Below are 22,292 nucleotides of genomic sequence, written 5' to 3'. Positions count from 1 at the left end.
GCTAGAAATGGTGGTAGGTTGAGACAGAATATATGTTGTTCCTACAACTCTAGTCAGTCATTTCCAAACTCTAGTGTTCCACAGAATGCTCTGGGCCCCTGGCAAGCAGGTGGACCCCTGGGGTCTTGGTGAGCACTCTGCTAACAGAGAGGCATGGCCTGCAGGGGTTGTTATATCCGGGGTCCTTTGCTCTGGTTGCACGGACTGCGCGTGCGTGGTCCTGGCTGCCAGTCCGCCTCTTCCACAGTGGTGCTGCAGCCCCTCATTCTCCCCAGCAGGAGGCTGCACTGCACCCGCAACTACATCCACATGCACCTGTTCGTGTCCTTCATCCTGCGGGCCCTGTCCAACTTCATCAAAGATGCTGTGCTCTTCTCCTCGGATGATGTCACCTACTGTGATGCCCACCGGGTAACCCGCCTGGGGATCCTGGGGGAACTGCTGGTCCTGCCTTCTCCAGCCTGATGCTGGAGCTGGTGTAATGTGGTTGCCCTGCCTCCAGGTTCTTGCTGAGGATGGGGAAAGGGCCAAAGCTGGGATGGGGTCTGGAAGTTCTGGGAGGTTCCGCTCAGAACACAGAGCCTGGCAAGTGGTGGGGCTGTCTTGTAACTCCAGCATCCAAGAATGACTTAGCCACTCAGGCCTTAGAGCCAAAATGAGACTCCTCTTTTCCAGACTCCTTCAGCTCCTAGCTATGGACAGATGAGCAAGGCTAGAGAGGGTTGAGGTTGATTTCTTTTTTAAGTGAGATGACCAGGTTTAATAAGATTGGAATTGACACACACACACACACACACACACACACACACACACACACACACACACATATATATAAGCTCATGCCACAAGTATGACTGTATATACAGATTTGTAGAAAAATGTACACTTTGCTAAAGTCAAATGCCCTGGTGCCTCCTGTGTCACTTGGAGATTTCTTTTGCTGCAAATAATAATTCACCAGTGTTTTCCACAAACAGAGCTGCTGCTCATATAAGCAGCCCCCAGATAGGAATCCAGAAGTGTACAGCATCACTGTGGTATCATAGAAGACAAAGTCCTTCCCGTCTCTCTACTCTGCCATATGTAGACCAAATAGGGCTGCTCCAACTCTTGGTCACTTTCATGTACTGGGCAAGAAGGACGGTCAAAGGAAAAATATTGGCTAGAACTGTGTCACGTGACCACACATAACCACAAAGGAATCTGGGAAATCGGGAAGTTCACTTTGTTTCATTTTTTAGATTGGTACAGCCAGACATACTTGTCACTTCCCACCACGCGCACATTTGTTTGCATTGCTTCTGGGTTCTGTTGGGAGGGAGGGAGGAGTGCGTGAGGGGGCCTCTCTGTGGTGGAGGATGCTCCCCTTCTTTGATTTTGGCCCTTCAGGTGGCCATCCCAGGAGCTGTGCTCCCCACAGGAGGCAACAGTGCCAAAAAGAATACCCACAATAGCACACAAGCAACTTTGGCTGGTATGAACACCTTTTGCCCTGCATCTGATGGGCATAGCCTAGGAGAAATGCCATCCAAAAAATCAAGACATGGCAAAGCTCAACATCCACCCCATGGCATCCTGTGAAGTCTCCAATGCAGGTTTAATGGCTTAGACATCCTTCTCGTCTGTAGGCCTCAATTTTCCTCATCAGAGAAATGAGGTGTTAGGTAATCACTGACAGCCTTCCAAAAGAAAGAGAGGCTTCCATGCCATATCTGGAGGCCAGTTCCAGAATGGGAAACCAGTTTATGCTCCTGTAATGGCTCACTGCCAGTTTGTCTGTACTCATTGTATCTGTGTACTTTGTATTTTCTGGATAATTCTGTGGGCTTGTTTTGACAAATGAAGTCCTTAGGAGATCCCTAGAACCAGAGTTCACTCTGTGGTCTGGCTCCTGACTCCTGTTGCATCTGATTGCTTTCTTTGGGACTGCTCAGCACCATCACCCAGCCTGGCCTTACCTGCCTCTCTCTGTCCAGGTGGGCTGTAAACTGGTCATGATCTTCTTCCAGTACTGCATCATGGCCAACTACGCCTGGTTGCTGGTGGAAGGCTTCTATCTTCACACGCTCCTCGCCATCTCCTTCTTCTCAGAAAAGAAGTGCCTACAAGGATTTGTTGCCCTTGGATGGGGTATGTTTCTCCACTGTGTGATACTTCTAGGTGTGCAGTGTGTAGGAAAAAAGCATTGGATTGAAAGTCAGAGGATTTAGTTTCTGGTTCTAGGTCCACAAGTTGCTTGATGTTTAACTTACTTTCAGTGTTCTTATCTGCCAAATGATTAGGAATAGCTAAAATTTAGGTGTAATTTCTGACATTGAAAGGCTTTTATAATTTAGTTCTACCCAACACTTCATGTCTTCCAAACAATCCATTTGTATGTCCCCTTTCTGGTTTCCTTTCTGCAGCAAGATAGTTTCAACTGCTGGGATAGACATTCTTGTTCAGATATGCTTTAAAGATAAGGGAAATTGGCTAGGTCACACCTGTAATTCTAGCTACTCCAGAGGCTGAGATCTGAGCATTATGGCTCTAAGCCAACCCAGGAAGATAAGAGACACGATTTCCAATTAAACAGCAAAAAGTCATAAGTAGAGCTGTGGCTCAAGTGATAGAGTGCCAGCCTTGAGCAAAAGAAAATAAGAGAGAACTCAAGATTCTGAGTTCAAGCTGTAGTACTGGTACCAAAGAATAAAAAAAAATAAGATAAAGGAAATTAATTGGTCCAGGTAACAGACAACTCCATAGATTACTAACTTTCTCTAAGAGGAATCTATCAGCTTAACAGTATTTCTTTCGGTCTTTACTTTGCTTTTTGTAACATCAGCTTTATTCTGGGGCTGGGACTCCCATTGTCTGCCAGCAATAGCTACCAAGATACAGATTTCTTGATATTGAGATCCAACAAGAAAATTAAGATGCCTGAGATTTGATCACCAGCATTGGGAGAAATGAGAGACAATGTGGCATTCCCTGAAGCTCCCTTTGATTGGACCACTTAAATCACAGACACATTCCTGAACCAATCACAGAAACTTAACAGAATGCTGATTTGTGCAAGCTACTCAAACCACATAGCTTCCCAAAGGCCATCAGGATTCAGTTTCTATGAAAGAGAGGAAACCATTGTAAGACAGCCTCCTTTTTGGTCAAGGAAAATACCAACTCCCATTTTTTTATATAATGAATTTTTATTGTCCTGGAAGCATTTTCTTTTTTTCATATATTTTTATTGTAATTAATAGAAGGGTTACATTATATTCACCAGATAGACGGTGCATTACTTCACATACATTGATACCCTTTCTCATGTCTTGGTCCCCATTTCCCTCTCCCCACCCCAGCCCCTCATCTTGTTTTCCCCCCTTCCCTATCTGACTTCAAATAACCAAATACACATATATACAATAAATCAGACAACCAGGAGAAATAATGTAACAATATGAGATAACCAAGGGACAGCAAAAGAGATGAGAGATAACATAGTACATTAAGGACAACAATCACTCACTATATGACTTTTGTTTCTATATCCTGGAGGTCCTTTCATTTAGCATCATTCTATATGGCCTTATGAATCTATATTGTGTTCTATTGCAAATCTCTGCTAGTAGAGCCCAAGGTTTCTACTGATTAGGACAAATGAGGGAAACCATTGAGCCTATGTTCCTTTGAGTTTGGCTTACTTCACTTAATATAATTTTTTCTAAGTCTTTCCATTTCCTTACAAATGGGACAATGTCATTCTTTCTGACTGCAGCATAGAATTCCATTGTGTATAAATACCACATATTGTTGATCCACTCAACTGAGGGACATCTGGGTTGGTTCCATATCTTTGCTATGGTAAATAGTGCTGCAATGAACATTGTTGTGCTAGTGGATTTAGTATGTCCTTGTTTCTGGACGATTGGGTAAATGCCAAGTAGTGGAATTGCTGGGTCATAGGAGACAACTCCCATTTTTTTTTTTACCTTACCATGTGCCAGGCATGGGATTTAGCACTTTGCATCGATTATGTAATCATCACAACAATCTCCACAAGCCCCTTAGAGATCTCAGAGAAGAGACTTAATATACACAACTCACTATAGACAGGGTTCAAACTATGGCCTATTGATATCCAAAGCCCTTTAATTCCTACCCTACTATTAACAAATACCCATTTATCTGTGAAATATCCACTTATAACAAGTATCCATTTATCTGCCTAAGAGATCATTAGCTGATAGATGATAAAAGATAGAAAATAGCAACTGGAACAACAGCCAATATGGCAGGAAACAATGACACATTTGAAAAACACTTGGTTCCCATCAGGCCATGCAGGTTCCAAGACTCTGCCACATGCACTTTACACAGGACAAGGTGGAAGAAGATAAGCTGGTACTTGTGCTCCCAGGGATGGGGATCCAGTCAGAAGGGAGCTTCCAAGCTTAGGCACCCAGGAGGGGCATCCAATTAAGAAAAACTCTAGCCATGCATGGACAATGGTTAATCAGGCAAGCCAAAAAATGCACTTCCTCAAGAGGGAGGGAAAGGAGGTTCATATACCTGGCAGGTCCAGATGAAAAGATTGTATAGACCTAACAATCGGTTTCCCCTCTCTTTGGAAAGTTTTGGTTTGCTACTCTTCTTTCCCTGCTTTCCTTATAGGAAGTGCATGTGTGTGCCAGTTGTAGGGCTTGAACTCAGGCCCTGGGTGTTCTCTCTGAGCATTCCTGTTCTCATTCAATGATAGCACTCTACCACTTGAGATACAGCTCTGCTTTTGGCTTTTTGGTGGTTAATGGTAGATCTGAGTCTTATGGACATTCCTGCCTGGACTGGATTAAAACCATGATCTTCAGCTCTTAGCCTCCTAAGTAGCTAGGATTACAGGTATGAGCCACCTGCTCCTAGCACTCCATTCAGTTTTGAATGAACTTCCTCAGTTTGCTTTAAACACTTTCTTGCCTTTTTAATTTTTCAGTTGGAAGAAAAATCAAGCATCTCCCTAAATACTATTAAGCATGTATTCATGCATCTATTTAACACCTATCTATCCATCCATCCATCCTATTTGTGTACTCACAATACTGATAAACCTATCTATATATTCATTCTGTTCCAATCATTTATCCACCCATCGATCTAACCATGCATCTAGTTATAACCCCATCCATCCATCCATCCATCCAATCATCCATCCATTCATCCATCCATGCCTCCATCTCTACTTGTTCATTTGATAAGCACACATTAAGACTCTTAGCAAAAAGTTCCTGTGAGTGACTCACAAATTTACAGAGAAATAGATAGTCCTGGGTCCCAGTCATTAGCTTCATTTGGTTTTTCTTGGTGCCTTTAATTGACAAGCATCCATACTAGGAATGCCCTCCACTGACTCTTTAGCTTTTCTATATCCTTGTATGCTAGAATCTTGTCTTCTATCAGACAAGCAGAGTCCCCTTAGCTGGCATAGCAGACTACCCTGCCTCTGAACCTTGTCGACTTGACTAGCACATACCTCAGTGCACAGGGCCTGATAGAACTTAGTAATCATCTGCAGTGGCTAGCAGTCCCAGAGTGCTGAAGACCCAGGATCTGCATTATGCAATGGACACTCTCTGAACAGTACCCAATCTGGAGCATCATTTACTAAGCTCAAAGCCCACATCAATCAGATTTCCCCCCACTTCCCTCTACAACTCCTATTTTCTTTACTTCTTGTCTTTTTGGTTTACACTTTTGTTGGAGAACATCCTCCAGGACATGTCTGACAAAGAAAACTCTGGAAGGAATATTTTTCACATTGCGTTTCTGAAAAGATCTTTATTCCACTTTCACCTCTGATTCGTCATTCACTAGTGCATATAGAACATCACGTTGAGAAAACATTTTCCCCCAGGATTTTGAAGCCCTTGTGTTTTGGCATCTGAATTTGGGGGAAATGCATGCATGTCTTGAGCCTTTCATTAACATTTTACATATCAGATGCCAGGGCTGAGGGCATCACTTAATGACAGAGCTCTTATCTAACATGTGCAAAACTGAGTCCAACCCCTAGCACCAAAAACACAATAAATAAACAAACAAACAAACTCATGGAATCTTCTCTTTGTTTTCAAATGTCACAGGGATGAGGGCCAATGGAGATTTTTTTTTCCTGGTGGCATATTGGTCTGCAGATTCCATTCCTCCTTTCTTAGAAGCATTCTTGTGTTATCTACAGGATCATTTGTTTCCCTTCAGTTATTATTCTTTCCTATCCAAAACTTCTTTTTTGTCAGAGGTGAATAAACCCTTAGTGTTCTAATTTCCTATTTTACATTCCACTATTTTCTGTTTGTTTGTTTTACTTTCTGGGAGATTCCTAGTCTTTATTTTTCAACCCACTGACTGAATTTTTTATTTGGTTGTCTATATTCCATGCCTTCTTTCTTGCTCTCTGAACATTCCAAGTTTGTAGCTTCCTGTCTGTCGCGTATAAATGCAATCGTGTCTGTCTCTTTGATGATATTCCCAGGAGTTGTTTTGTTCAAGTTCCTTCTGTTCCCCGCTTGGTTTCCTCTCAGTTCCTCTTCTCTGATTGTTTTGTTCCTAGTCTTTTATATAATCAGATGTCAGTGACCTTGGCTGTCTGTTCATATTTAAGAATGAGTCATTTCAGGGCCAATCAAAAGGTCTGGGGCCAGAGCCTTGTCTCTAGGGAGCTGTCTGGAAAGTGGCCATTGGGTTAGGAGAGGAGTATTGCTAACTCTAGGCCCTTTGTCTGTCTGGGGTTATTCTGTAGCTCCAAAAAGATTCCTCCAGCCTCCTGCCTGGAGTTAGGGAGTAAGAGTGGAGTAGAGGTAGACTCAGCTACTAGAGGTCTGAAAATTGACTGGCCTGGAGCCAGAGCTCTTACTCTCTGGCATGAAGCCAAAACATCCATTAGAAGTAGAATATGAGCCTCATATCAATTTTAAAAGGCCAGGCATGGTGGTGTGCACCTCTAGCTCCAGCTCCCTGGGGCAGAGCAGTGGGATCACTTGAACCCAGGATTTGTGACCAGCCTGGCAATACAGTGAGTCCTCATGTCTTAATATAAAAAATAATATAGAGTTAGAGGTATGGCTCAGTGGTACAGAACACTTGTCTAGCATTGGTGAGGCTTTAGGTTCTATCTCCAGTGCTCTATTTTTTTTTAAAATAAAACTTAAAAATAAGTGAATTCCGGTAGGCACAGTAAACATAATAGAGAAAGAAGCAGTAAAAGCCAGGCACCGGTGCCTCATGCCTGTAATCCTAGCTACTCAGGAGGCTGAAATCTGAGGATCATGGTTCAAAGCCAGACCAGCACAAAAGACCATGAGACTCTTATCTCCAATTAACCACCAGAAAAGCAGAAGTGGTGCTGTGATTTGGTGGTAGAGTGTTAGCCTTGAGCCATTCAAAACAGCACCACCCCCATGTGGCCCTGGCATCTCAGCTTTCTCCATCCCTCTACCAGCTTTCTTCTTTTTCCCTCCCTCCCTTCCTCCCTCCCTTCTTCCCTCCCTTCTTTCTTTCCTTCTTTCTCTCCTTCTTTCCCTCTCTCCTTCTTTCTTTTCTTTTATACCAGTACCAGGGCTTGAATTCAGGGTCCCACTCTCTTATTTAGCTCCTTTGCTCCAATTTGGTACCTTACCACTTGAACCGTAGCTCCACTTTCAACTTTTGCTGGTTAGTTGCAGATAAGAGTCTCTGTGATTTTATTGTCCAGGCTAGCCTCAAACTATGATCCTCAGATCTCAGCCTCCTGAGCAGCTAGGATAATATAATAGTCTGCCAGCTGTCAATATTCCTGATGTGCTGCCATCTAGTCTATTTCACCCCTCCTCCCAGTCTTTGTGCTTATGGTATAAGGCCTTATACCATTTCTTTGTTGTTTTCTGGTGCTGGATATGGTACCTAAGATGTCACGTGTGCTAGGCAAATGCTCTACCCCTTAGCTATACCTCCCGTTGCCATTTCTATTTCTTTACTGTCATATAGGATGGAGGGGAAATAGAAACAAATGTATAAGTTCAATCTACCATATTTAACCACAAGGTAGGAAATGGTCTTGTATTTTTTACATTCAGGAGTATTTTCTCTTCTGTAGTCCAAATCGCCATATACACATGTGTGCTTTGCAGTTCAAGAAGGTAGCACCACTACTGCTTTCACTACTACATGGCTCCAAGGAGCTGTCTGGGGAGGAGGATCCTGTATTTTCTGTCACTCTCTGCAGAGGTCCTCTGGATTCTGGCCAGACCCACCCCCTCCCCCACCATGGCTTTCAGGATGTATCTCATTGTGTCTTAGCTCCAAGCACCATTAAAACATGAAGCTATGTGGTGATACAGGATGGCAAAATGATTTCCATGGAAAGCAAGCCTGGCATTCCAGGCTGGGATAACCCATAACCCTGATACTCATACATGTGTTGAAGATTTCCTATCATTTCTGACCCTCAGGTTCTCCAGCCATTTTTGTTGCATTATGGGCTATCACCAGGCACTTTCTTGAAGACGTTGGGTAAGCTGTTGAAAGGTAACAGGAGCATGCAGTCGGCTCTCTATAGCACTGACTCTGCACACACAACTTTAACCCACCTCAAACTGAAAATAAATATTGTTTAAAATGTCTCTGTACTTGGAAAGCTGAGGCAGGAGGATGGCAGAATTTGAGGTCAGCTGGGTGATTGTAGTGAGACCCTTTTTCCTAACACCAAAGGGAGAAGAAAAGATCTGTACAGATTTTTCCCCTGTTATTTTTGCCTATACAATACAATAGAGCCATCATTAATAAGTTCTAGTTTATGAAGGGTGTGCATAGGTGATACTCATTTGACATTAAAGCACTTGAGCATCTGTGGATTTCAGTATCCACAGAGGGGTCTGGAATGACCTCTTGTGGGTACTGACAGCTGACTATATTTCATTGCCCACTTCTTCCATCTATGGGGGCTTCTTGGGAAAGGTCTGTTACTCAAACTAGGGGTGATAGGGAGGTCTCTAGAGTCCCCTGAGCGAGTCTCTAGATGGCGAGTCTGCAGGTGGGCCATACCTTTATTTCTTTGGTCCCTGACTGCTTCGCCCACTGGGTTAGCTGTGCTTTTATCCAATGCTAGAGAGGAGCCTGGGCCAGAGACAGGCATTACCAGAGGAGGAAATACAGGGAAGGACCCACAGGTATTCCTACCCTCCCAAGGTGGAAGAGCCCTGCATTGCCAGAGTGGCTAGAGCAGCAGCAGCATCCTCAACTCTTGTGCCTCAGTGACAGAGACAAACCAGAGTTCTAGCCTTCTCTTTAGGAGCCAGGTGTTGAGCACTTTGAAAGAAACCATGGAGGAGGTGAGTCAGTATAATAGATGAGTCCATTTCTCAAGGGTAGAATGTTACAGACAGGCTAATAAGTGGATTAGTGCTGAGGAGGCTTGCATGGGTCTTTTAGGCCAAACTTAGCCCCAAATAATTTTTTATGTGGGCTAACGAAAAAGATATCCTAGCTGGTTGTGGTGGTACATGCTTAGAGTCCTAACTGCTCAGGAGGCAGGAGCAAGGGGAAGACTTGAGTCCAAAGGTTTCAGTCCAGCTGTGGTAACATAGCAGGACTGTCTTTTAGAGAAATTAAAATAATTATTTTTAAGTTGAAATGTTCAACTTTTCTAGAAAAAATTAATTCTAGTTTACATTTCTACCAGCAGTGCAGTAGGGTTCTTCTTGCTCCACAACCCCGCCAACATTTGTCTATTAGTATTTTGCTTTGTACCAAAAAACATCTGGAGCTGTGACTGCTCTTCATGACCAGGTAAACACCACACCTGACTGATGTCCCAGACATTTATCTAGATCATGAACCAGTCGCCCAGAACCCTTACTGACAGATGTCTACCTGGGTTGGCAGCTGAATTTGCCATCATCTGATCAAGGGAACCCTGACAGACAGCAGCTGGCTTTGGGATCTAGGCACCTGAGCTCAGGTTTCTACGGATGCACCAACAAGTGAAGGCATCCACAGCCCAACAGTGCTCTGAGCAGCACGGAGGGCCAGGTTCTAATGGTGCACAGATGTGGGGACTCAGGGCCAGAGACACAAAGCCCTCATCCACGGGTGTTTCAGGGAACCTCGGGACCTGCTGGCCAGCCTAGTTCTCCCCTTCCTAACAATGCCTGGCTGTGCCTTCCCCATAGGTGCTGGGACATCAATGCCAACGCTACCATCTGGTGGGTCATTCGAGGCCCTGTGATCTTCTCTATCGTGGTGAGTGGCCATTCTCCACTGAGGTGGGGACCAATGGGACAAATAGAAGCAACGTTCAGACACTGATGGGCTCATGCCTAGAATTCTAGCTACTCTGGAGGCTGAAATCTGAGGATTTCAAATCGAAGCTAACCTGGGTAGGGAAGTCTTAAGAACCTCATCTCCAACTAAACACCAGAAAGGTCAGAAGTGGAACTGTGACTCAAGTGGTAGAGCACTAGCCTTTAGCACAAAACTCAGGGACAGTGCTCAGGACTAGCACCAAATAGAGAGAAACAAACATTTAGAAATCGGCAGACGTTTAATCTATCATGATAGTGTTTTCACTATCATGGAGTGTTTTCATTCTTTTTTTTTTTGCCAGTCCTGGGGCTTGAACTTGGTGCTTGTGGGGAAACAAAGAGGTATGGGACTATGGCTCAAACAGTAGAGGGCTGACCTAGCAAGTTCAATGCCCAGAGTTCAAGCATCAGTATTCCCCAAAACAAAAACCATTTTCTTTTCTCTCCTTTTTTTTTTTTTTTTTTTTAAATCATTGCAGGGCTTGAGCTCAGGGCCTGGACTCTGTCTCTGGGCTCAAGACTAGTGCTCTAACACTTTGAGCCAGGACTGGCAGAAAGGAAGAAAGGAAGAAAGGAAGAAAGGAAGAAAGAAAGGAAGAAGGAAGGAAGGAAGGAAGGAAGGAAGGAAGGAAGGAAGAAAGAAAGAGGAAGAAATACAGACATGAGCCACAGGCACCAGGCACAAAATGTATTTTTAAAAAGGATACTCTGGGACTAGGAATGTGGCTCAGTGGTATAATGTTTGCCTAGCATGCATGAAACCTTGGGTTCAATTCCTCAGTAACACATAAATAGAAAATGCCAGAAGTGGCACTGTGGCTTAAGAGGTAGAGCAATAGCCTTGAGCAAAAGAAGCTCAAGGACAGTACCTAGGCCTTGAGTTCAAGCCCCAAGACAGGGGAAAAAAAAGGATAGCCAGTGCCTAACTTATGTAACTGTAATCACCTTTACAATAACAATTTTTTAAAGCTCAAGGAAAAAATAAAAAGGTTAAAAAGGTTAGCTAGATGTAGTGATGCATGCTTGTAATCCCAGAACTTGCCCTCGGAAGGCTAAGGCAGGAGATGAGCCTGGGCTCTATAGTGAGGAGAGAGGGAGAAAAAAATTAAAAAGGAAGGAAGGAGATAGGAGGAAGGAAAAAAGAAAAGGAATACAGAATCTGAAGGCCAGTCCTGTATTTTTAAAAAGCAGTTACTAGAGTTTGAACTCAGGGCTTAATACTTATTAGGCAGATGCTCTACCACTTGAACCGTGTCCTCCAGCCTTAACTTCTCTGGTTATTTTTGACATAGGACCTAACTTTTTGCTTAAGCCAGCCTGGACCTCAATACTCCTATTTACATTTTCAACCACTGTGTAGCTGGGATGATAAACCACATCACAATGCCCACCATTTTCTACTGAGGTGAAATCTTTAGAACTTTTTGTGGGGGATGGCTTCAAACAATGTGCCTTCCAGTCTCACTCTACAAAGTAGCTACGTATACCTGCAATGTTCAAGATTCACAGGGGATTCCAAAGCCTTGCAAGCTTGGGAAATCTGTAATCTGCCTGGCAAGTGAGCAAACCCTTGAGCTTCTTTGGCCCAAGGTAAGAGGGCTGCAGTTTCCAGCCATGGCTCCAGATAGTTTGCTTCACCAGGACTCTGATACAGGAAGCAGTAGCCAGAATGTGCTGTCCTAGGTGTGGTTTCTCTGTCTTCTCCACCCCAAAGTCCAAGGGACATCAGGGAAAGCAAGAAACCTTCAACTCTACTTCCGCCTTATATTTTACAGATCAATTTCATCTTCTTTATAAACATTCTAAGAATTCTAATGAGAAAACTTAAAACCCAAGAAACAAGAGGAAATGAAATGAACCAGTACAAGTAAGTAGATGGTGAAGACTTAAAAACGCTCAAGCAGCTAGTCATCAGTCAGCACACATTTACTGCTCAAGGAGTGCCAGTTAAAAATGGAAAAGTGTGGGCCCAATTTATCATTGTAATTGGGATGTGGGTCTGATTAGGATGGGGTGGAGAAATTAAGAAAGCTCCCTTGGGAAGCCTGTGGCTAGAGATTGGACCCTTGAGAAAGGTAAAGGGTCTGTATGGGCTGTAGGATTTGATCCAACTCCCTCACCAAATTTGTGTAATGTTGGGGGGGAAATGACCTGGAGGTTCATTAGATATTCAAGGAGAATTTGTGACTCAAAAGCACTTAAAATTACCTGGTGCCTAGGATTTACCCCTGTAATTCTCACTGTTCCAGAGGCTGAGATTAAGATCTCAGATAAAGATGAAGATCAAGGTTTGAGAAACCTGTGCTCACAGACGTATCCAAAAGACTTACCTCCAATTAACCAGCAAAAAGCTGAAAGTGGAGGTGTAGCTCAATTGGTAGTGTCAGCCTTGAGTGATAACGCTAACCAAGCATTGGAGGCCCTGAGTTCCAGCCGTAGTAACAGCACCAAAGAAACAAAACATTTGAAACCTTTAAGATATTAAAGAGAGGGTCGGGAGTTTGGCCTAGTGGTAGAGTGCTTGCCTAGCATACACGAAGACCAGGGTTCGATTCCTCGGTACCACATACATAGAAAAAAAGCTGGCAGTGGTACTGAGGCTCAAGTGGTAGAGCTCTAGCCTTGAGAAAGTCCAAGGACAGTGCTCAAGCCCTGAGCCCAAGGCCAGGACTGGCAAAAAAAAAAAAAAAAAAAAAAAAGATATTAAAGAGAGATGTGTCTTCTGCTTAGGTAGTCTTAACAAAATGTTGCAGACTAGGTGTATAAACAATAGAATTTTTTCCCGTCTTGGTTCTGGAGATTGGAAGTCTAAGGTCAGGGTTAGCAGACCTCTGAGATCTCTTTCCTGCATGTGTAGATGGTCACCTTCTCTTTGTGACTCTAGGTGTTCTTTTCCCTGGCCACATTTTAAAATCCTTATAAGGACTCTGGTAGCTGGGACCTGTAGCTCATGCCTATAATCCTAGTTACTCAGGATCTGAGGATAGTGATTTGAAGCCAGTCCAGGCAGGAAATTCTGTGAGAGTCTTATCACAAATTAACTACCAAAATGCCAAAAGTGGAGCTGTTGGCTCAAATGGTAGAGTGCTAGCTTTGGGCAAAAATAGCACAAGGACAGGCCCCCTAGTTCAAGCTCCAAGACAGATGCAGAAGGGGAGGAAAAGACTCTTAGTTTGGTGTCTCCCACAAGCCTTGGAACTTCATCTCGTCTTTATTGACCGTATATACACTTGCAGTGTGAGATAATTGGGGACTTGGCTTCAACATATGAATTTGAAGGGATGCACTGCAGCCTGTGACAGATGCTAAAGACAAACTAATGCTTGACACAGGCTCTCTCTGTGATGCCTTACTTTCTGAGAAGTTGTCGTTGGTGCGGTTTGTCTGTGTCATTCCTCCCTGCATCTATGGAACATCTCTGCTCCACTTAAGCCACTTGAGCCACACCTTCAGTCTGGCTTTTTAACTGCAGATAAAGTGCTACAGATTTTTCTGCTGGAGCTACCTTCAAACTGATATCCTTACATGACAGTCTCTGTAGTACCTAGGAGGAGAGGTGGGAGCCATTGCAATACCCTGGACTCTATTTTGGTTGACTGATTGGGCTTTTTTTTTTTTTTGTACATAGTACTACTGCTATTACAAAGGTGCGGTACAGAGGGGTTACCATTTCATCCTCAGATAATGAGTACATTTCTGTTTTAATAGTATCATTCCTTCACTCTCTCCCAGTTTTCCCCTCCTGTCCCCACCCACAACTTGTCTAGTTCAGTTTCTACAGTGTCTAGTGAGTACCACTGCTGTATTTGTTCACATTTCCTCCGTTTCCACGCTCCTTTTACCTATCCTGCCCCACCCCTGAATTCTTATTTGCTAAAGTGGGCTACCTACTCTAAGAAAAAAGTGTGTGTGTGTGTGTGTGTGTGTGTGTGTTTTGCACACACTGGTCCTCAGGGTTGAACTCAGAGCCTAGGAGCTGGTCCTGTGCTAAGGATTACACCACGTTACACCATGGTAGCTATGGCTACCATGTAAGGCACAGCTCCACTTTCAGCTTCTTGGTGGTTAATTGGAAATAATAGTCCCATAGACTTTCTACTCAGGCTGGCTTCGAACAGAGATCCTCAGATGTCAGCCTCCTGAGTAGATGGGATCAGAGGCATGAACCCCTCGTACTCAGAGCTTACAGATAAATTATCTAATAAGAAAGTTGAATTTAACCATTATTTGACACATAAACAAAATTCCTTGCGTGAGTAGTTTTTATACTGTATTACTTAGAGATAGGTAATCAGGAACTTTGAGGACTGCTTATAATGTGGTGAGTGTTGGGTTTGGATGGTAGGCATATGAGAGTTAGGAATCTATGAAATAAAATGCAAACAGGCTGAGATGTAGCTCATTAGCAGAATAGTGGCCTAGCCCTAGGTTCAACCCTTCTATTACATACTTTAAATAAATAACAGACAGACACAAAACCCCGGAACCCCCAGTGTTTGGACAGATTGATGCTAAGTAAGAGGCAATGGGTAGATTTTTCCCTTGACAGGGTACATGGTTAAAGGGGGTCAGAGAGGAACTTCTGGCATGTCCCTGTGTCCTCAGGCGCCTGGCCAAGTCTACACTCCTGCTCATCCCCCTGTTCGGCATCCACTACATCATCTTCGCCTTCTCCCCGGAGGATGCTCTGGAAGTCCAGCTGTTCTTTGAACTGGCCCTGGGATCCTTCCAGGTAAGCTCAGAGGCTGTCACTTGAAACCAGGGGCTCTCTGCCCAATGGAGAGAAATGAAGGGCTTGGGAAGGGGATTGCATCATTTGGCTGAGACCCAAGGGACACAGGGGCAGGAGCTGCTGGTGCCATGTGACCCTAAGTGAGACCCACAGTTCCCACCAGTTAAATGGGGGCACGAGATGAAATCTAGAGACAGCCACAGCATGCATATTGCACGTTGAATTGTTACAATACCACAACGTATCCTGGAAGAGCACAGGAAGACAAGGCTAGGGGAGGGCACTTGAAAGACACAAATCCTTGTCTTCTTACAGGGATGCCCAGAAAAAATGACCTAAGATGCACTGTCTACTACCATCACCATCACCACAACTACACACAGTAGCAACAACAGCTTTTCGAATCAGTTAAGAGATGTGTCCCAGAACAAAAGGAAACTGGGACCTGGTATCAGGAGGCTGATAGGGTTTCTAACCATTAAAACTGTGAACAGGAGCAACATGTTACAAAAACAAATGAGAGAGAGAGAGAGAGAACAAAGTCCCAGTGTCTCATGCCTATAGTCCTACTAGCTACTCAGGAGTTTGAAATCTAAAGGATCAAGGTTTGCAGTCACCTAGGGCATTAAACTCCAAAATAATCAGCAAAAGAGCCATACTTGATGCATGACTCAAATGGTAATGGCAGAACACAGCTGTAAGTTCAAATCTCAGTGCCTTGATACAAGCAAAAAAAATATGTATTCGTCTACCTATTAATTCACTAAGATGTTGTGAGGTTAAAACGACAATAACAACAAAACCCAGTGAAACCTGTTTGGATAGGAGGAAGTATTAGAAATCCTCAAATCTTAGAGTATTATGTTATTTACTCACTCAAAGCTTTTTCCTCCTCCAAAATCATATTTTTTTTCAGAAAGAACATGATCATCCTCCCCTCACAAAAACTAACAAATAAATAAAAACAAAAACAGTACACGAAGACTTATGACTAAAAAAAAAAAAAAAGCCAGTTGGCTACAACAGCAGGACAAATGGCTCCTAAGTTTGGCTTGAAGCTCCCACATTGTCAAAACAAAAACAGAAACACTCCTGGTCCTTGATCCCCTCCCACCCCATTCCTACAGGCCTACCCCAGGGTGCCTACTCTGTCCAGAGAGTCCCTGCTGGTTCCTCAGACTTTCAGAGAACCCAGCCTCTTGCCTATGTTACCCATCATTCTTTTTCTCTTTTCTTATGGGAATACTGGGTTTTGAACTCAGGACTTCTTGCTTGCTAGGCAGGTACTACTTGAGTCATGACCCTAGCCACTTTTTGCTTTCAATAATTTTTAGCTAGAGTCCCACATTGTTTTATTTGAGCTTGGATGAGATTGTAATCCTCTTTCCTACAGGTTCCCACATAGCTGAGATGACAGGTACTCACCACTATACCAGGCATGTTTCTTTTGTTTTTGTTTTGCTGGGGGCTTGAACTCAGGGCCTGGGCACTGTCTCTCAGCTCTTTTTGCTCAAGGCTAGTGCTCTACCACTTTGATCCATGGCTTCACTTCTGGTTCTCCAGTATTTAATTGGGGATAAGAATCTCCTGGACTTTGGGCTGCCTAAGCCAGCTTGGAACCATGATCTTCAGATCTCAGCCTCCCGAGTAGCTTGGATTATAGGTGTGAGCCACCATACCCAGATCTTTATGAATATTTCCTGTTGGATCCTGTATCATTTGAGGAGGCTGGACCCACCATGGCCCATCCAACAGCTGGAGAGTTTGAGACCCAGGCTAGTGGAAGGACTTCACCTGAAAAAATAGGTAGTGACTATGGAGGGAGAGAGCTTGGAAATCCATATTCATCTTGTCACCTGGATGAAAGAAAGAGAGAGGGGTGAGGGAGGGAGGAAGGGAGGAACTGAGAGAGAAAAGGAAAGAGAGAGAGGAGAGGGGGAAAAGGGAGGGAGGGGGGAGGGAGGGAGGAAGGAAGGAAGGAAGGAAAGAAGGAAGGAAGGAAGGAAGGAAGATGATGAAATGTATTAATTCTTCCTGTTTATAAAGTAATACTTGCTTATTATAGATAATTGGGAAACTTAGATTTTAATAAAGGAAGGAAAAGGGGCCGGGAGTGTGGCCTAGTGGTAGAAGCTTGCCTAGCATGCATGAAGCCCTGGGTTTGATCCCTCGGTACCACAGACACACAAAAAAGCTGGAAATGGTGCTGTAGCTCAAGTGGTAGAGCACTAGGCTTGCAGAAAGCCCGAGGGCAGTGCCCAGGCCCTGAGGTCAAGCCCCAGAACTGGCCAAAAAAGGAAGGAAGGAAGGAAGGAAGGAAGGAAGGAAGGAAGGAAGGAAGGAAGGAAAAGAAAAAAGAAAAAAAAAGCTCAGTGTTAAAGTGCTTGCATAGTATGAACATGACCTGGGTTTGATCCTAGAGAACACACACACACACACACACACACACACACACACACACACACACACACACACACCATGTCATGGCATCTAATTGGTACCATGATATGATCATTTTGTAACCTGCTTGAATTAATTCTCTGCATGTCCCCCATGCATTTTTCTTCATGGCATTAAAATCCTACCATCTTGATTTTTCCTGGCCACATAACCAAGATTTAGTAAGCTTGCTAGCTTGTGAGAGGCTTGCCCTATATGTGCTTAGGCCACAGTTTCCTTAGCGAAGGCACCTGCCCTCCTCCTGCACAATGAAAATGTGTTCCTGGGCCCCAGCACAGCTAGATCAGATGACTCTGGACTGAGACACAGGTATTAGTGTGCTGACAGCCAGTTCCAACAGTGCACAATGGCAGTCTTGCTGGAAACCCTTTATGACTCTGGTCTGGCCTGTAAGTGGGGATCCTACCTGTCACCAAGCACTTGGCAAAGAAAGCATCTTGCCTAGATTGGCCTTGAACTTTTGATCTCCTTGGCTGAGCATCTCAGATGCTGGGACTGCAATCATGTGCAACATTACCTGGCCCTTGGTTGAGGACTGAATAAAATAGAAACTCAAAATCCCATAATTACTCAGGCCAAGCTGTGCTTGCTGCAAGTCCAAGTTTGACTCATTTCACAGCCTGATTGTGAGCTTGGATCACTACCTCTTTATCCTTAGTTTCCAGCAGTGAAGCCATTCTCACCATCTGGGGAGCTTTCCAACCAGAGGCTGCAGCTCAAGAAGTGAGATCTTAATATTGTGGTTTGAAACAAGCCTGGACAGAAAAGTAGAAAAAACAAACAAAAAAAAAAACCCTGGAAGTAGAGATATGACTCAAGTGGTAAAGCGCCAGCCTTGAGTGAAAAAGCCAAAAGAGAGCTCAAGGTCCTGAGTACTAGCACAAAATAAAAGAAACAAAACAAAACAAAAAGATGGAAGAGACAGGAAGGAAGATAGAAGAGAGAGAAGGGGAAAAAAGCTACCAATGTTCCCCTCCCTTTCAGATTTAGGTGTAGAATACAGGGCAAAGAGGATTCTAAAATTCCCAACTTACTGCAAAATTTGGGAACCACAGCCTTGTATCGACAAAGCTGCCATTCGTGTAATTCTCATCCTGTATGGCACTCACTGATGCCTGAAATCTCTTCTAGTTTTGCCACTAACTTTTTGAAATGCCAGTGTCCAGAAATGGGGTTGGAGCCTAATGGTAGAGATCATGTTTAATATGTATGAGATCCTACGTTCCCAGCTTCAAAAAGTAAGAATTACTAAAAAGCCAATATTCCTGAACAGTTGTATATATTGTCCACTTATGACAGCACAGGGAAGTTTATTACTCTTGAGGTCCTTTTGTTTGTTTATTTGTTTTTGTTGCCAGTTCTGGGGCTTGAACTTGGGGCCAGGGCCCTGTCCTTGGGCTTTCTCAAGGCTATTGCTCTACCATTTGAGCTACAGCACCGTTTCCAGCCTTTTCTGTGTATGTGATACTGAGCAATTGAACCTAGGTCTTCATGCACGCTAGGCGAGCACTCTACCATTAGGCCATGTTCCTGGCACTCTTGGGGTCCTTTCTAATGTAAAAAGGAGCTAAGTGCACAGTGGGGTGGGGCTAGAGGAGAAGACGGAGCTGTCCACGCCTGCCTCTATGTGGGAAGGGCAACCACCACTGGACAGTCTGTGGGCAGGCCTGTAAGATGGGAAGACCAAGGAGAGTCCAGAGAGGAGGGGAGCAGGGTGTACCCCATCACTTATGCCTCTCTAGTTTTCTTTGACTCCACTCTGAAACCTGGGACTGGAGCAGCAATTCTGGCAGAGCTCCATGCCAGAGTCCTGGGACCATTATCCTTAAATGCCAGGGCAGAAGTCTCTGGGCAGCCAGACTGGGGGACCTGAGGCTGTGAGCACAGGATAACACCTGCCTGTGCTCGAGGGAGCGAGGCCAGGCCCTCACCTGGGCTGGGCCAGATCTGCTTTGTCCCTACTACATATTTGTTCTTCAGTGCAATTAGTTGTCCAGACATCCAGCTTTCCAGACTCGAAGCTTATCTTGAAAACGACTCCATGCTGGGTCCAGAGGCTCCCACTGCACTGACCTTGCCCCACACTGTGGGGCTGGGAACACACTGCAGCAACAATACTACCCAGTGCCCTCACATGGCCTGCCTTGCTGGGTGACCTGTCTAGTCCCTGCCCAGGGGTCCTAGTCAATGGTTACTGCCCCATGACCATGACATGTGTTGGTGGCCCTTGGCTGGTCATCAGGGTCAATGAAGGAGACTGTTAGTCTCTGGTGGACAGCACGGGTACAGAGCACTGAGGGAGCAGAAGAGGTAGCACTCCATGAGGCTTTGAAGAGGGGCATGGGAGCCAGGAGTATCACCAGAGAACATGGGCAGAAATGGATTAGGAGAAGGAGTCTAGGGCAGGCTGCCAAGGATGGATCCAAGCATCTCCGCTAACCCCAACTCTTTCTGGCAGGGACTGGTTGTGGCTGTCCTCTACTGCTTCCTCAACAGCGAGGTGAGTGTCCTGGGGTGCCACTGGATCCAGACACAGAGCTTCCTGGAGAGGACCGTGTCGGGGAAGGGGGTCTTGGGGGAAAGGCTGGGCACCACTGTCAGGAATCTAAGCTCAGCAGGAGGGTAGTATGCACCAAGTGCTCCTCCCCTCCCCCCATTCCCATCCTGGTTCAGCAAAACTGGGCTTTCTGCGTCTGGCTAGGGCTTCTGAAAGTGTGTGTGTGTGTGTGTGTGTGTGTGTGTGTGTGTGTGTGTGTGTGTTGTTCTTTTCATTTTTCTTTTTCTGATCATGGGACTTGAACTCTGAGCCTGAGCACTGTACCTGAGCTCTTCAGCTCAAGGCCAGCACTCTACCACTTTGAGCCACAGCACCACTTTCAGTTTTCTGGTGGTTAATTGGCAACAAGAGTCTCATGGACTTCCGTGTCCAGGATGGCTTTGAACTGCAATCCTCAGCTCTCAGCCTCCTGAGTAGCTTACAGGCATGAGCCACCGACGCCTGGCAGGACTCTGATTTTACAGAGCCTTTGGGTGATAACACATGACTGTAGGCACACAGAAACCAGCCCTGTATGACACATAAGGAAAGCCTCTGTAGCAGGTGGCCATTCCTCTGGTTTACTGCACTTAAGTGGAAATCACCTCTGATGTTTGCCAAAAGTTAAATATCAAATCGAGCCTCAAAAATTTAGCTGTTTGTTCCAGACAGAGATTGTGAAGGAACTGTTTATAAAACAACTCTCCAGCACCCCACATAAATTCTGAGCTGGTCAAAGTAGTTGCATTAGAATGAGTACTCAGTTGTCTTGGCTACCAAGATGTTGGTACATGGATGTTTGGAGCTTGGCACCTTGGAAAATAAAGCCAAATCTTTTTCCTTTCTTTTTCTTTTTTTCTATTTTTTGCCACTCCTGGGGCTTGAACTCAGAGCCTCAGCACTGTCTCTGAGCTTCTTTTCCTCAAGGCAAGCACTCTACCTCTTGAGCCACAGCACCACTTCCGGCTTTTTCTGTGTATATGTTCTGAGGATTTGAACCCAGGGCTTCATGCATGCCAGGCAAACACTCTACCACTAGGCCCCAAAGCCAAGTCCTTTCTTTGGGATGCTACATGGCAAGATGCCAGGTCCCAGATACAGAGGGCTCTTGGTATCAACAGCACACTGGGATGCAATTCATCAGAGTGTCCCGTGGATGAGGGGAAACAGAGGCCACCTGGGCAGTCTGAACCAGCCTGCCCCTGCCTTCTGGCTGATGGCTGATGGCTGGTCTCGGGCAGGTGCAGCTGGAAGTTCAGAAGAAGTGGCAGCAGTGGCACCTGCAAGAGTTCCAGCTGCGCCCTGTGGCCCTCGGCTCCTCCTTCAGCAATGGTCCCAGTGCCCCCAGCCACGGCACCAAGAGTCAAAGCACGTGCAGGGCCAGTGTCATCTGAGGCTGCAGCAGGACTGCCCGGGGTCAGAGGTCAAGCCAGGCATGCTGCAGGACAGGCATCTTCCCAGCAGCCACCCTGTCCTCTCCAGTGACAATGCAGCCCTCCCTCCAAGCATGGGACTCCTCAGAAGCAAGCAAAAGGAACTTGGGCAGTGTGGGAAGGACAAGGGCCCAGGACTCAGTCTATAGTGCTCTTCTGGGAAGGGCAGTGCGGGAGCTCCAGAGTGGGTGGAAGAATAAAAGGTGCCTGAGAAGAGATCTGGTCTGTCTCTGTCAAGTCTTTTTGCTCTGGAGCACAAGAGGAGGAAAAATACTTTGGCTCACTTCCTGTAGGAGGAGGAGGTAACCCCGGACCCCCAGCCTACATTTCAGACACGTTGAGACCTCAGGCAGATCCCATCCATCAGCCCTGTGATTTGCTCATGTTGTAGTTTTCCATAGAGCCTTCAGAACCCCAGGTATGGTGATCTGATGCAGTCACAGGGACCCCAGCCCCTTCTAGTATCCCTGACATGTGGGAGGCATACACAAGGTAGAGGAGGGTGGCTGGAGTCAGATCAGCAGGAAGTACTGCACGCTCCCACTTGGTAGACAGAAAACATTTTCACCAAGGCCCTAGGACTAACCAAGCCACTCAGTAAAGATTTGGCTGTAGGTCCACAGTCCTTACTGTAAATATGCCTATATGCATGCTTCCAGGCTAGAAACAACAGGGGTCTGTCTCCCTATTCTACTAAGCTCCTGAGAACTACAAATCTTACCCTTCACTCTGGCTGTGTGATCCCTGCAGTGTCTGTGCTCCCTGGCTCCAATGGACAATGAAAGGGCTAAATACTGGCATCCCTTTCTTGGTATCAGTGG

The 22,292-nt window shown here is 45.2% G+C and overlaps 1 protein-coding gene across 1 annotated transcript in view; it reads left to right on the top strand.

Annotated features, from left to right (window-relative positions):
- The window catches only part of Sctr (secretin receptor), a 51,429-nt gene extending 29,747 nt beyond the window's left edge, over positions 1–21,682 (top strand). The window contains exons 6-13 of the mRNA XM_090342488.1: positions 279–411; positions 1,977–2,130; positions 8,460–8,520; positions 10,179–10,248; positions 12,086–12,177; positions 14,916–15,042; positions 19,961–20,002; positions 21,280–21,682. Of these exons, the coding sequence (XP_090198614.1) occupies positions 279–411; positions 1,977–2,130; positions 8,460–8,520; positions 10,179–10,248; positions 12,086–12,177; positions 14,916–15,042; positions 19,961–20,002; positions 21,280–21,432 (832 nt within the window). The 3' untranslated portion in view covers positions 21,433–21,682. The remainder of the gene's footprint in view (positions 1–278; positions 412–1,976; positions 2,131–8,459; positions 8,521–10,178; positions 10,249–12,085; positions 12,178–14,915; positions 15,043–19,960; positions 20,003–21,279) is intronic.
- Positions 21,683–22,292: the final 610 nt, after the last annotated feature.

Source organism: Megascapheus bottae, chromosome 12 (genome assembly GCF_031878675.1).
Source record: "Megascapheus bottae isolate mThoBot1 chromosome 12, mThoBot2.hap1, whole genome shotgun sequence".
Classification (NCBI taxonomy): Eukaryota; Metazoa; Chordata; class Mammalia; order Rodentia; family Geomyidae; genus Megascapheus; species Megascapheus bottae.
This window is presented reverse-complemented; position numbering and strand designations above follow the sequence as displayed.